Source organism: Corythoichthys intestinalis, chromosome 5, assembly GCF_030265065.1.
Source record: "Corythoichthys intestinalis isolate RoL2023-P3 chromosome 5, ASM3026506v1, whole genome shotgun sequence".
NCBI classification, from domain to species: domain Eukaryota; kingdom Metazoa; phylum Chordata; class Actinopteri; order Syngnathiformes; family Syngnathidae; genus Corythoichthys; species Corythoichthys intestinalis.
The window spans coordinates 54,617,151-54,632,786 of NC_080399.1; the positions used below are offsets into that span (position 1 = coordinate 54,617,151).

The following is a 15,636-nucleotide window of genomic DNA, read 5'->3' on the forward strand; positions in this document are numbered from 1 at the left end:
TCAGAATTAACATAGGAGCGTGTTATTTGAAAGAAAGGTACAGTGATGTGGAAGTGTTTGCCTCCTTACTGATATCTTTTTTTGGTAGCACTTTACAATAAGGGTCCCTTAATTAACATTAGTTAATGCATTTTTAGACAATAACTAATGTTTAAGTAACATAACAATAATTAATGAAATTGTTTATCTAACATTTATTAATACATTAATTAACATGAGTTAATGCATTAGCTAATGCATTAGTTAATGCATTAGTTAATGCATAACCAGACAGTAACTAATGGTTTGGTAAAATTAAAAGTATATATAGGCCTATATAGGGTTAGGATTTTGGGTTTAGGTTTAGTGTTTGTTAACATAGCATATATAATTTCTTCGTTAGGGGACAAATGTGCTTCACTTTTACAATAAGGGTCCAAAAAGCATTCAGTAATGGTTAATAAAGGTTAGGGGGGGGGGGGGGGGGGGACTTAAGCATTCATAATTTCTTAGTTAAGGGACACATGCGCTACACTTTACAATAAAAGTCCAAAAAACATTCAATAATGGCTAATTAAGGTTAAGTAATACTTATGAGGTACGTTCACGTGAAATAATACCATACTTAAGGTTAGGTTAGCAGCACCCAAGGACTCACAGAACAATGGTTCTCATTTTAAAATAACTTAATTACTTGCTAGTACCAGTAAACATCAATAACTATTTATTAATGTACTAATGTATGTTTGAATTAATGTTGAGTAATGTATTATATGTATTATATATTATAACCTATAGCACATGCGTCCCTTAACTAAGAAATTATAATGCTTAACCCCCCCCCCCAACCTTTATTAACCATTACTGAATGCTTTTGGACCCCTATTGTAAAGTATAGCACATGTGTATACGCCTCTATATATTCTTAATTTTACCAAACTATTAGTTACTGTCTGGTTATGCATTAACTCATGCATTAACTCATGCATTAACTTATGTTAATTAATATATTGATAAATGTTAGATAAGCAAATTATATTATTTATTGTAATGTTACTTAAACATTAGTTATTGTCTTAAAATGCATTAACTAATGCATTAGCTCATGTTAACGAATATATTAATAAATGTTAGATAAGGGATTAAATGAAATATTATCATGTTACTCAAACATGAGTTATTGTCTAAAAATGCATTAAATAATGTTAATTAAGGGACCCTTATTGTAAAGTGATATCCTTTTTTTATGCAAGGTTGTCAAACTTAAATGTTTCCCGTTATCACACAAATTTAAATATTAAACAAAATACAACTTTTAATTGAATGTTTTACTAGCTTCGTTGAAATTACTTAAAAGCAAGTGGTTTTTAAAGGACCGCTGAATTCAGTGTTTCTTGACAAAGGTTAATTCCGCTGTGAAACTAAAGAGAAGTACTCCTGTAAACACATTAACTACCATCAATAAAACGAGAACTTGGATTAAAAATTACAGTGGACTCTCATGATACGAGCACAATCCATTCCATGTAAAAGCTCATAACATGAATGAATATATGATCTTTATTCAGGAATCTCACAGGGGGTCCATAGCATACACACCAACAAAAATAAAAAAAATAATGCAGTACATAAGGAGACATAAGAATAAAGTGACTTGAAAAGAAAAAAAAAAAACAATAAGTCACAAAGCTATCAGTGTGTGAACAGGCTTTTGCGCCAGTGGCGTCACAGGTTCAAACGATATCAAAAGCTCTTTGTAGAGTCTGTTAATTTCATTAGAATATTATTTTCTGACTCATTTAACTGGCACACGAAGCTGTACATCAAATTGCTTAAAAGCGCATTAAAGGTGAGTAACCCAGAACCAAGGGCGTAGGTTTGCATAGGGACGGTAGGGACATAACACTATCAACTTTTCAGGATGCTCAAGTTGTCCCCACCAACTTTTAAGCAACCTTATTTGCATTATATAATGACTTCAGTTATATAGGTCATTTAGATTGTCTTCCAATAGTGAATTACAGTACTTTCATTATGTTCAGACTTATATTGACCCCTTTTCACTTGCTGAATGTGCCAGTCCATTTTCAAAATGTTTCTTTAGCAGTTTTCGAAAACAAAGGTTTGAAACGAACGGTGTGGCACCTAAACCAATACATATGCAGTACAAAAACCCACCTCCTTAAAACTGGAAAAAAAAAAAATATATATATATATATATATATAAGTTTTCAGTGTAAATCTAGTAGAAATAATTAAAATTATCTGCCAGTGCTTCAAGTAAATGTTACTAGGATTTCTTGAAAAATGAAAAATAGCTAGCTGAAAATATGCTTAACAGACTTATTTTAAGCAAAAAGTTTATATATTTAATCTCAGAAAAAAACTTGTTGTCATGAATTCGTCTTAATTCAAGAATAGATATTGTTCAAAACATTATTTAAAAGTTTTTTTTCTTGATGTAGTTGAAAAATGACCAATTTTTAGATGTATGGCTTAATAAGAACAAATAGTAATAGTATATATAAATATTTACTTACTACATATACTATTATAGTAGTGTATACAGTATATATACTGTTATATACTGTATATGCTGTGTATATATATATATAAAGTATAATAGTAATAATATTTATATATTACTATTATAGTAATTGTAATATTTACTTAAAGTAAGTAGAATAATCTGACACATTAATATGTTAAGTAGCCTTAACACTCAAAACAAGATGGAGAAAAATATTCGACTAGATTTAAGAAAAGTTATCACATTAAGCCGTTATAAATGTGTAGTGTGAAAGTTAGTATAAGTATATATATATATATATATATATATATATATATATATATATATATATATATTATATGGTAAATGGTGTTATACTTATATAGCGCTTTTCCACCTTTCAAGGCACTCAAAGCGCTTTACACTATCTCACCATCTACCTACTGGTGACGCAGCACCAGGAGCAACGTGGGGTTCAGTATCTTGCTCAAGGACACTTAGACGAGTTCATCAGGGCGAAGAATCGAACCCAAACCTCTGGGTTGGGGGACAACTACTCTAACACTGAGCCATTATAATCTTTAAAATGATGCTAATAAGCATTCTGATCAGTAAATACAACAACTCCAACATACCTAGGTTATAAATTCTTTTCTAGGGAAGTATTTCTTTTCATTTATTATTATTATTATTTTTTTTGTATGTGTGTGGGTGAATGAGAACAGTGTAAAATACGACAACTCACCCTTCTGCTCATCTGATCATTTTTTTCTTGATTGCCTTGATGTACGCAGGCTCCTGACTATAAGCTTTTAGTAGCTTCTTAAGGAGACCTGACTCACACATAATCTTGGTTCAGCACTAGGATATGATGTACAATTTGTAAATATGAATGTGTGTGAATAAATTGAGATTGAAATTGAAAGTCAATACAGATTTATTTTGTATTAATCATTTAGCCTATCAATTGATTAGGTTCATATTGGTGAGAAATGTAGCCCTGACCCCCGTTCAATAATCTCTTTGGTCATTTATTTCAATTTTTTTTTATTTATTTCAATTTATATTTATTTATTTAAATTTATATTTATTTATTTCAAATTTTATTTCGATTTTTATTTATTTATTTCAATTTTTATTTATTTATTTCAACTTTTGTTTATTTATTTCGATTTTTATTTATTTATTTCAACATTTATTCATTTCACTTTTTATTTATTTCATTCTTGCGCTCTTGTTCCTCTGGAGGTGCAACCATGAAATAATTTTATCTGTCACGTTTGCTCGTCAAAGTTTCTAACGTCTGATTGGTTGCTCCGCAAAGTAAGTCTTAACTAGTCGATCTCAGATAATAGATTGACGCCCGAGGCATTGGCTAATTTTTATGTACACCCGATACATAAGGTGGCAGTGTAGATCCGTATAATCTGAAAAATAATTGCTCCCTCAAAATTACAAAGACGACGAAGATTAGTAGCGTCACTAGCGTGGTCAGTGTAGCGGTAGTAGGCTTTGATGCATTTCGTGTGTTGTCCAAGCAAAACATACATATGTCCAAAATGTGCCCAGAGCTGCCCAGAGAAGCAGCAAATTTAATCGAGGACACTCTGAGGAGAACTCCACCAGCAGCCCATGGTGGAGTCCAGTCTGTGGCTTCTACATCGCGCGGGCCAGCGCCTTTAAACGGGCTGATGTCTGCATACGGGAAACTCTAGTATAACTCAGAAGTGGAACGGTCCTTGGATATTTACCAGATTTTATTATTATTATTATTATTTTATTTAAGTTTTGAAATAAGGCTAAATGACAGAAATAACTAGCAGTTTTCTAAGTAATTTTACTCTGAACTCCGACATCATTTTTACATGATAATGATTTAGTTTGGGTCTAGGGGTGCTCCAGTGTCTCTCTAAAGTGGACCCGTTATCGAATAGGTCACCGTTTTTTTCCCCATATATTTAATAAAGGGACTTGCGCTCTGAAGCCACGTCATTGCATTCTGAAGCCAGCGTATTGCATTACCGTAATGCACATAATGCAAACAATAATCCAAATGAGGGGCGGCTGGTTTGACTTCGTTTTTACGAGTGGAGGCTGGCTTGACCGCAGTTCTAAACCATCGAAAACTCTTCGATCAACATCTTGATCTGACAGAGCCGAGATGATGCCAATAACGTTAATTAATTGCTCTGATTTGTAGGACACGTACTCAGGGTCCAAATGTCCTGCTTCAATTTGTTCTGAGAAATCTAACATGTCCCAAGAGAGCTCATGCAAAATCTCAGATAATGCCGCCATGTTGGGAAGAAATAGGACGAAGCAATCGCTTATTACTCGATCAACTCAAACCCCGCCTAGTTCACGCCCGCCCACCGAGTTTGATGAGCCAATGACAGATAAAATTATTTCATGCGGCCACACGGGGAACAAGAGTGCAAGAATGAAATAAATAAAAATTGAAATAAATAAATGTTGAAATAAATAAATAAATGATGAAATAAATAAATAAAAATTGAAATAAAAAAAATAAAAGTTGAAATAAATGAATAAAAATTGAAATAAATAAAAATTGAAATACATTTTGAAATAAATAAATATAAAATGAAATAAATAAATAAAAATTGAAATAAATAAATAAAAGTTGAAATAAAAGAATAAAAATTGAAATAAATAAATACAAATCGAAATAAATTTTGAAATAAATAAATATAAATTGAAATACATAAATAAAAATTGAAATAAATAAATATGAATCGAAATAAATAAATATAAATTGAAATAAATAATTAAAAAATGAAGTAAATAAATATAAATCGAAATAAATAAATAAAAATTGAAATAAATAAATAAATATTGAAATAAATAAATAAATATTGAAATAAAAGCATTTTAATAACACTTTTAATTATTTATTTAATTGTGTATTTATTTATTGAATTTTTGCACTCCTGGTCCTCCATAGCAAAAAGTGTACATGCAGGTTATGCCGTTATATCGTCCTCACCAATATTGAGACCAAACCTACGCCCTTGCCCAGAACTAACAAATGTACACTTACTCGTGTAGTGAATGTATTTTCTCCAAAAGACATAACTGAATTTGTTAATGTATGCAACACTTCCCTTGCACCCTGTTACCCCTAATTAATAGTTCAAGGCATCATTTTGAAGGCTAAATAATCTGAAAAGGAGATTCAAAGTATAAAAACTTGTATACAACAACTTTGTATCCAAGCACTTCCGATGAGGGCTGAAGTCTGGCGACGTAACGGTCAAATAGAGGGGGGAAAAATGATCAATTAGCCATACATACACTGTAACATTAAAGGAAATAATGCCATAACATACTGTAACAACATTTTTGGTGTAAATAACCTGGGGGACATGGTTAATGTTCATTTGTAAGCACAAATGATTCATATGCTCTTTCTTACAAAATTAACTGTCACTGGATACAACGAAGATGAGCGGCAGTTGGGCAGATGGGGGATTCTGTTGATGCGAGATGCTCGTATGCTACATTGCAGAACGAGACACTTGGGGAGACGATTCCTGGATTTCGCTCGTCGCTTGTATGGTGAAAATTTGCTCGTATAATGACTCATTTTCTCTGGTGATGATGCTTGTATGTGAAAAACCCATACGGTGAGATGCTCGTATCATAAGGGTCCACTGTACCTAATACTGCCACACTTGTTCTCAATCAAGAATTCACTTTAATAGGACCTGCCTGACAAGGTGAAGTAGATCAAAAGATCCTCAAAAGTTGAACATCATGCCGAAATTGAAAGAAAATAAGCAACAAAAAAAACAGAGTTTTATCAGTGTAGAAAGGTTCTAAAGCCATTTCTAAAACTTTGGAATTTTAGCAAACCCGAGTGGGAGCTATTATCCACAAACGGTGAAATCTACTGTATATTTTCTATGATAGAATAGTGATAAATCTTCCCAGGAGTGGCTGGCCATCCAATTAATTGCTTCTATTAAGATCAGTGTTCATGACTACACCATAAAAACAAGGATGGATGAAATTGCATTCCAGAAAAAGAACATCAAATCAGAAATAAAATATGGTACTGTTGGTTTAGTTACGTGCTGATGCTAAACTGGACTTGGGAGACTTGCTGTGATAAATCGAAATACGAATTCGGCTATCCACTAAAAATTCCTTGAGCAAAATCTATGCTTATCTGTTCATGACCTCAAGCTGAAACAAACTTGGGTTATGTTGGAAGACAATCGTACAAGTCCACTTATGACCAATTTATTAAAAAAAAAAGAAGACTGAGGTGGAAAAAGTTCTGACCTGAATCCTATTGAGATGTTGTGGAATGACCTAAAAAGGAAAAATTTAAATTAAATTTGAAATTAAAGACTTGATTGCAGTTCTTGTGGCTAAGGGTGGCCTAGTAGGCTTAAAGTTTAGGAGAAATCACTTTTCCCATACAGGGCCATGTGGTTTTTGTTTTTTCCTTTCTCCATTGACCCATTGATACTAAAGTCCTTCATTTCAGAACTACATTTTGCGTTTACTTACACACTGACTAATATTTAAATTTGTTTAATACTGTAAAACAGGCAGATGAGCAATTTTTTCCCACATCACTCTACATAAACCTAACCTTTTAAAGACTATTGAAGTTGTAGTTGTTAAACTCATTTAATTCTAAGTCTTTCATTAAAAACAGAATCCCCACATGGAGCTGAACAAGTACCAGACGCTGCCAGGAAAGCTGAGTCGAAGGGGTGAGCTCAGAAGCAAGCTGAATGGTGACAGAGAAGGAGAAGAGTATTTGTCTCCTGTAAGGCTCTCACCTCTCCTTAGCCACGACCAGGACTACAGTCAAAGTGAGTTTCTTTTTCTTTTCAATCTGTTTCCTCTCTAAATGGTTTCAACTTTGGAAGATCTACTTGGATGTTTTACTATAAAAACTACAATGGTGATAAATTTCTAATGCCGAATGGCATAAAAATATACTGCATATACTAATTTTACAGCTAATACTAGTATACTGTATCTTATTGTGTGCAAATTTCTGTTTGAGTGATCCTTTTTTTTTTTTAAAACCGTCACTATGGTATATGCAGGCATGAAAATCTCTCACCTTTCGGCGAAATTCGCCGTTTTGAAGTAAAAAAGGATGACCTACGTGAATCGTGTAGATCCGAGGAGAAATATTTTAAGGGGGGGGGGGGGGGGGGGTCGGGTGTAGGCATGTGCCGGTTACCTTCACGGTTTACCATGCTATTAAAACGTTGCGGTTACAAAACCACTAAAATTTTCCGTCATACAGTAGTACGTAATCGTTATTTTTCATGTGTCAAAAATGCAGCCAGAAATGGCTTGGCGCGGCAGCGCTTACCCTTTCCCCTGTTTGATGCTGCGTGTGCCAGTGACGCTATTCCAGCAAACCCAAAAACAAGCACTCCAAACGCAAGGCGTACTTTTCTGCAATTTATTGATCTCTCACATCGTGGCAACTGAAATATACCAAATGAATACATTTAAAACGTTGTACAATCGTATTTTTCCAAGTGTGAGTAGCTTCAACAGTTTAGCTTCATGAAAAAGTTCGCCCAAAAAAACCCCCGCACATTTTCCTTTCAAATTCAATACACAAAGTTACTAAAAACTTACAAAGCAGAATGATAGGCAAGGCTTAGCAAGGAGAGCAACTTCATTGAGGTTAATCACAGCCGCTGAGAGAGAAACAAGTTTGAATGCAGGGGGGAGAAAAGAGCGTCAAAGATCGTTAATTGCGACAGATGATCTTGTTCCAAGCACAAATTCACGTTCGCTGGAAGAGGAGAGGTCTCACTCCCAATTTTTTTTTTAGATGAATGCATTTGCCAGCATATAGACCCTACCCACGTGACGTCACAACTCCGCTCTCCTGACTGGTGCCGCCCACTTGTCCGTCAACACATCGTGTTGACCTGTTACGGCTACGTACATTCCTCCTATTTACGGCGTGTTTTTCTGCTCGCTAACATTAATAATCAAAATGGTGAAGGCGTTTGTGGCGGTCGGTTGCAATAACAGAGAAGATAGACGGAGAGACTTGAAGTTCTACCGGATTCCGAGAGACACGGAGAGGAGAGAGCGAGATGGGCTGCTGCAATTCGACGAGAAAACTGGGCTCCAAACGATTACCACAGATTATGTAGTAGTCATTTTATATCTGGTAAGATGCATTTAATATATATTTAGAGGGTTTTGGGCTGACAACCACAATTAAGATCATTGCTAGGCTAATCGCCGACAACATACACGTATGTATGTAGTGAGAGTGCTATCGCTAATCCATATAAACATTAAAAGCCCTAGCTCCATTGACAAATGACATGAAATACATTAGACTTGACAGTGGATGTTAGCAAGAACAAAAGATTTTGAATTGAAAATTTCGTAACTCACCTTCCGAGCACAAGATTCCTGCCGAATTTTCGTGTACGAGGACCTGTTTCACCCAACCAGCAACGTAGCATTTATAAGCCTCCAAGCTCTTAAAGTTTTTCAAACTTTCGTGAGAAAGGCTGATTTTGTGTGGACAAGATAGTTGTAAATATCAGGGTCAGGCAGAGACGGCGAAGGCAGCCGGTCAAAAATCATCGATTTAGGCATCAAATATGGATCTGGCGACTGTATAGAACGAAGCTTTTCCACATAACGCCTTTTATGCAACACATCCAGTGAGTTTACGGCATCAGAAAGCACCGGGTCTTCCCTGAAATGCATTTTAAATTCCTCGATCAATTGAAACCAATGCTAATACAGAGACAAAATGACGGACAAGTGGGCGGAACCATACAGCGAGCACGTGGTTTTGTGACGTCGGTGGGTAGGGTATATTGAATTTGGTGAGTAATGGTTTCAATCGTTTTCATATTTTGCGTTATGACAAGTTACTGCCGTTCGTTCCAGCTTGCATTGAACACTGCCAGAGCTAGCCAAATCTCTGGTGAAAAAAATAGCTCCCGTTAAGTTAGCGTCAAGCTTGTGTATTTAATGGTAATATAAAAGCAGTGTTGTCAGTAACGCGTTATGTGAGTAATGCGTAACAGTAATCTGATTACTTTCTTTCAGTAAAGAGCAATCTAACGCGTTCATTTTTCTAAATCCGTAATCTTGATGCCTTTGCGTTACTATTTTGTTATTGCCCCATAATGTATGTATAATGAAGAATACTGTAGTCATGGGAGTGACATCACGTGTCACATTTTCTAATCGGGGATGGAAAAAAAACAGGTGACGTGTTTTACCATGATGCGTGAGCCGTGAGCGCTGGGAATTTGCGGTCAAAACAACATAGCCTTGCTATCTCGCCAGGATGCAATTAAATAGGCAGGAGATATACTACAAACGGCTGCATTTGCACACTGGAAACACAGCCATTACTTCACATTTTTGTCCAGTAAAGATGACAAAAATATCTCCTTGCGCTGGCTCTAAAAGACTGTTGACCGCTAAAGCATCCAATTCAAGCACCACCTGGAATTACAGCACAACGGGTAACAAGACAGCCAGGACTTTTTGATACTGCTCGTGCTCAATCCTCTGTTCAAGCTCAGTTGTTGTTGAGGGTTTTGAAAGCTTAGTTTTAAAGAAATTCTAAATATCCATCTTGCCTCCTCAGCTGTAGTTTTGGCTAAGCAAAGCAAACGGCTGTCTCTCAGGTGCTATAGTCACAGGATCTGTTCGAAAAATAATTTGGACCCATTATGAAATACTTTGAAGGATTCGTATTCATTTCATTCATTTTTGTTGTTTTATTGCTCTAAAACTTTTATAGACAACATTTTAATGGTCATATTCAATGGTCTATACTTTAAAGGGGAAGTTCAGAATTTTTTACATTAGGCTTAATCTTTGAGTTAGCCTGGGTTCAATTAGTCGCTGGAGTTGATTTGAACAAATTCTGTGCAGTTTGCCAGTTATTTGATAGTTTCAGGGCTTCGGAGTGAGAGCGCGAGTCAATGGTGGTTGAAATCAACTCCTTCAACTAATTAAACCCCTGCTAATTTGAATATTAAGCCTTATATGAAAAATTAAAATTGTCAAATTCGCCTCATGTTTCGCCGACGGAGGACATTTTGGCAGAACGCCGGAACATATTTCCTCCACACCCTTCTCACCTTTTTAACCCCTGACCCATTTTCATGCCTGATATGACAGAAAACACTCAGGTGACTTAGTTCCGCTCTGAGACCCCCAATTTGGCCAAGATTTTCCTTTATGCATGTGCCATCATTGGAAAGCTTAAAATCTATTTTCTGGGGGGGAAGATGAATTTTGAACAGGAGGGCATTCTTTGACACCTTAAAAGTAGGTAAAATCAGATGAGTGAAAAATAGACATTTTTGATCCCTTTGAAATTTTCTTTTAAGTTTCTCATTTAAAAAAAAAAATAGACACCCTTCCTGGTACATAATAAATAACAAACACTTTAAGATCCGCTTTGTCTACTCAAGTCTTTGATAATCAATATGCATGCACTAAGACATCTGTGTGGATGTACAATAATAAAGGAAATTGGTTTGTGAACAAATGAAGATTTAATGGCTTAACGTGGCTAAACAGAGCGTTAGCTGTATAATTAATGATAACTTTACTGCATACATTTTTTGATTTGGCTTGATTGTCATCTGTGCAAAGAAAAAACATTTCCAGGGGAATTTTAGGGGCGAAACTGCAATACCATAATATTTAAATTTTTGCAGTGGTATGATTAAAGAATGTAAATGTGAGATACTGAGAATAAAAGCCTCCATAGCCATAAAGGGAACATTTAAATGTGAGTACCGTGTATAACAATATTTATTGTATTTAGCCTTGAAGCCTAGGACCTAGGCTTTTTTATTTAAGCATCTAATTTATCGATATCATCCCATAATAAACAATCCAAACGGCAACAATGGTTGAAAAGACAATGAATAGCACACTAGTCAATTAGCCTGCTTTGTCCATAATTCTCACACTAGCGTTCAACTGCAGTGTACGTCTTTTTGTGGCTTTCCAGTAACTCAGGGTGCGAGCAGACACGCTGATTTAACAAGATATTTTTGCGTTGTTTCGATCCAAAAACACCATGTTGCATGTATCACAGAGTGTCAAGACACAACTGTGAATGGCCACAGCCAGACCTTTGGGGGGATTTTTAACAAGAGTCGCAACGTGAAAGTCACAGACAATAAAGAGTGGTCAAGATTTTCTTTTTCAAATATTTACCATTCTAAACGTTTTTTCCCCAGTTTTTCTTTGTTTATCGTGATTATTTATCATCTAAAATATCGGGTAAAATGCGACAGTTACAAAAGAAAATACAATTAAGCGATAGTTATGTGGTAAAAAACCGTGACTTATTTACAGACACTATTTTTTTTTATTGTGACGTAATTTGTGTAAAAGTTTAAAATATGCGAGTGAATAATTTTTTTAAGTGGTTTTTATTTTAACTAAATATTAGACATCAATTAATGATTCTAAGCAAAAAATGATGACATTTCGAATAATAACTATAATTATTTCCTTTTTTTTATGGCTGGGTTGAAACAAAATCCTTTGCGTAGTCTCTGTAAACGGGTAAAACTCTCCAGGGTAAAACGGACAAATTAAAAATAGTGCGAGGGCATAATGAACCATGAAACTGCTATGACAGCATATAGTAACTGTTCTATCAAACACAACAGTTTTCATGGCTTAAAACACAGCAGTGCTTTTTTAAAGAGTGGTGCAAGAGCAGAAACTGCTTTTTCAGTTTTTTTTTTTTTTGGTATGTGTTTTCCCCCATATTTTTAAGTGATTAATGTCTTTTATCACTATTTTTACATTTTCTGAACATCTTCAACAACTTGTCTGTTAATGCACATAAAATGTAGGTAACAAACAGTTCAACATCAGGTTGGCTTAACATTGAAACCTAAAAGATTATGAAATATTGCATTCTGCTTTGGACAATGCATACAACTCTGTCGCCTAACTGTGGCTTCAACATCAACCTCTTTTGTGCCTTTTCTCTTTCTTCTGCTTCTGCTTTACTTTCGGATTTGTCCATTTCCCTGTCTGTTGTCTGGCTCCAGTTCGCTTCAGGAGTGCCAGTGCTCCAGTTTTAGGTACTGTATGCTTACACAGAAGTTTAGTTCGCTATATCAGAAAATGAAATAATTTACTGCAACAACAGCCAGAGCCAAATTCATCTACAGCAGGTGTCTTTTATTCTGTAGGGCAGAGGACAGTGCGTGATTTATAAGAAGGCAACACGAGAAAACATAACAAACGATAATATGAATAATAAATAATACATTAAGTAAAGTACCTGTACAAAAAAATACCAACAAAAGACAGGGGAGAGTCCAGTGTACACTCCTGCCTGGGCTTCTGAGGTATAGTGTTTTTTGGCAGCTCTTTTAATCTTCGTTTTAGTCTTTTGGATGAAAATAGTTATTAGTCTTAGTCACATTTTAGACATTTCAAAATGTGTTCGTCTTCGTCTAGTTTTGGTCAACGAAAACTCAGTCAAGTTTCGTGTGGTTTCAGTGGACAATTACTCACAAGTTTTTCGTATGTGAACTTCAAAGTTTTAGTTCATGAATAAATAAATAAATAAATAAATAGATAGATAAACGGTTTCCAACAATTTCAAATGAACACTGACAGATGAGCACATAATTGTAGTCTACAAGGACATCACCATCTTCACCATGATCATACACATTCAGCAGGAAAACCGTACATTATTTTTAATTAATTAAACTCCGACATGAAATTCTAATGGTTCTAATGGTTACATTTAGTGTGTGATGATCAGTCAGCACAGACTTTTAAAGCCTAAGGCAACATGGCATATCTAGCCAAGATAAGAAAACAAAACTTACCACGCAGCACCTGACGTGTTTCACAAAAGGCAAGTCTGGAGACTGAGGACACGCGTGAGTAGGGGTGCGTGTGTGGCGAGGGGGGGTGCAGCATGTCACATGAGTGACACAGCCAAACACTGCTACTATGCGTGCTAACTACACATACGAAAAGAAATGTAACAGATTGTGTCTTACGACGGAAACCATGGTGAATTTTCATCTCGTCTCGTCAGACGAAAACTGGCATTCTTCTCGTTATGTTTTAGTATTCCAAGACACGTTTTAGCCCATAACGTCATCATTAGGGGTGTGCCATCTTAGGCACCCCATGATTCGATTCGAAAATGGTTCAGGGTGCTATGATTCGATTATTGAACGATGATCAAAATAAAAAAATAAGAACTTGCGCACTGAAGAGGTCCCTGCCTGTCTCATACACAAATTTATTTTCGAGTCTTTTGAACAGGAGCAAATCTTTCGCTCAGTAACTTCAGCTGTATCCATCTTAACGTTGTGGGTGCATCCGTTAAAGGTGTCCCGCGGCAGACGTGTCTTGAATTTCGTTCCGCTATTAGCGGCTGTCATAAAGTTATTAGGGCAAATCATCGTTTTTGAACATATATGAATCGTAATCGAATCGACACGTGTCGAATCTTCTAATAATCGAGTTTTTTGGGCACACCACTTGTCATCATCAAAAAATTGTTCGTCAACATAATATTTTCATTATCGTTGACGAAAACAACACTGCTGAAGTAGGGGAGGAGAAAATAAGGAAAAAAAGGCTCCTCCTCGGGAGACGGCTTCGAGCGACCATCGTGTCAGAGCAAATGCCGTCATCATCGCTCTGGGTCAAGCCATGGGCTCTAAACGTTGGAAAAATATTAGCAGGCGGCAAAGCATAAACAATAAATTCCTATGTCATCTTATTGAGGCTTTGGGAAGGAGGATTCAAATGAGAAAAAGAGCAGATACTTTGACAATAAGCTTGAACATATTTTGGGAGAAATCAAGCTAATACGTCAACGTGCCAGAGCTTTTTGGTTTCCTGTCAAAGACCTCGAAAACGATATTTTGGCTACGCATTAAAAAAAGAAAAATAATAATTTAAAAATAATGCCAGACTCTGCTAGAAGTTTATAATGAGGTTCTTTAGGGGATGAGGGTTTTATTCTTAAAGAAGTGTGCACTTCATTTTAGGCAAAGTATTTGAAGTAAACACAAAAGCATTTCACATGAAATCCCGCTCGCTGTCTGTTCATTATGTGGGATTATCTTTGCAGAAGTGTGCGGTAGGAACAGGTTGAAAAATAAAACTCAGTAAACATTCCACCACTTACATACATTTTGGAGTTATCAAAAAAAAATGAAAGGTTCTGACTTAAGGCGGAAGTTCAGAATTTTTGACATTAGGCTCAAATTTGAAGTTGGCAGGGGTATAATTGGTCATTGGAGTTGATTTGAACAAATTCTGTGTAGTTTGTTTATTTGTTTCAGGGCTCAGGAGTGGCTGAGCTAGCGCGAGTCAATGGCACCATTATAGCCTGTCAATAAAAAACAACATATGCACACATGAAAAGCATTGATGACCCATGCAATCAATAGTGATGGCTATGTTTTCAGGATAAAGTTATTAAAACTTAACATTGCATGTCAATAATTGCTGTATGAACAGCAACATTTGTCCAAAAGCTCTGCAGAGGGGCAGGGCAGAGTGATATCACATAGTTTTTTTTTCACCGCTGATTTTTTATGTCGTAGCCAGCAGCAAGTGATCACTTTATACTTTTCCTCGTTTTCATAGGGAATTTGTAAACTTTCCTTTACCCGTTTCTTCTGTATGTTTCCACAGCCTCTAAATGCACATTTCGTCATGTTGCCGGCCGTCAGTTAACTCAGCAGACTGATGCTGCATTTGTGGAAGGTGTTTCCAACCTCTGATCTGAAAAAATATCATTAGTATGCCTCCAGTATTTGATCGCTTATGAGAGGTCCGGTTTGCTGGAGGTCAAAATGTCTTTTGAAGGCCAAAATAAAAAGCCTTGTGTTAATCAGTCATCTTTGCTGTTTACATTCCCTTGGAATGCTTTAAGGTCGCAACTGATACCGTCCGAGCGGGATAAGTCTGACTTCCTACCTTTCTCGAATGCAGCGTGAGAACGAGTGACCGAAGCACTCCTCTTTACTGGGGTCGCATTACGCATTTTAAAAAATAGTCCTGCAAAATGAAATGAATTACGGCAGTTTGGTGTGACATTGTTTTGGCCGCAATGGTGTTTTAAAACAATGATT

The 15,636-nt window shown here is 35.8% G+C and overlaps 1 protein-coding gene across 15 annotated transcripts in view; it reads left to right on the forward strand.

Moving 5' to 3' along the window:
- The window catches only part of ppfibp2b (PPFIA binding protein 2b), a 119,299-nt gene that overhangs the window by 84,011 nt on the left and 19,652 nt on the right, over positions 1-15,636 (forward strand). For 13 of the 15 annotated variants that reach the window (XM_057836097.1, XM_057836102.1, XM_057836098.1 and 10 more), the window contains 2 exons: positions 7,176-7,335; positions 12,568-12,600. In XM_057836097.1, coding sequence (XP_057692080.1) covers positions 7,176-7,335; positions 12,568-12,600 — 193 coding nt within the window. The remainder of the gene's footprint in view (positions 1-7,175; positions 7,336-12,567; positions 12,601-15,636) is intronic. The other 2 variants (XM_057836101.1, XM_057836104.1) reach the window with 1 other exon arrangement.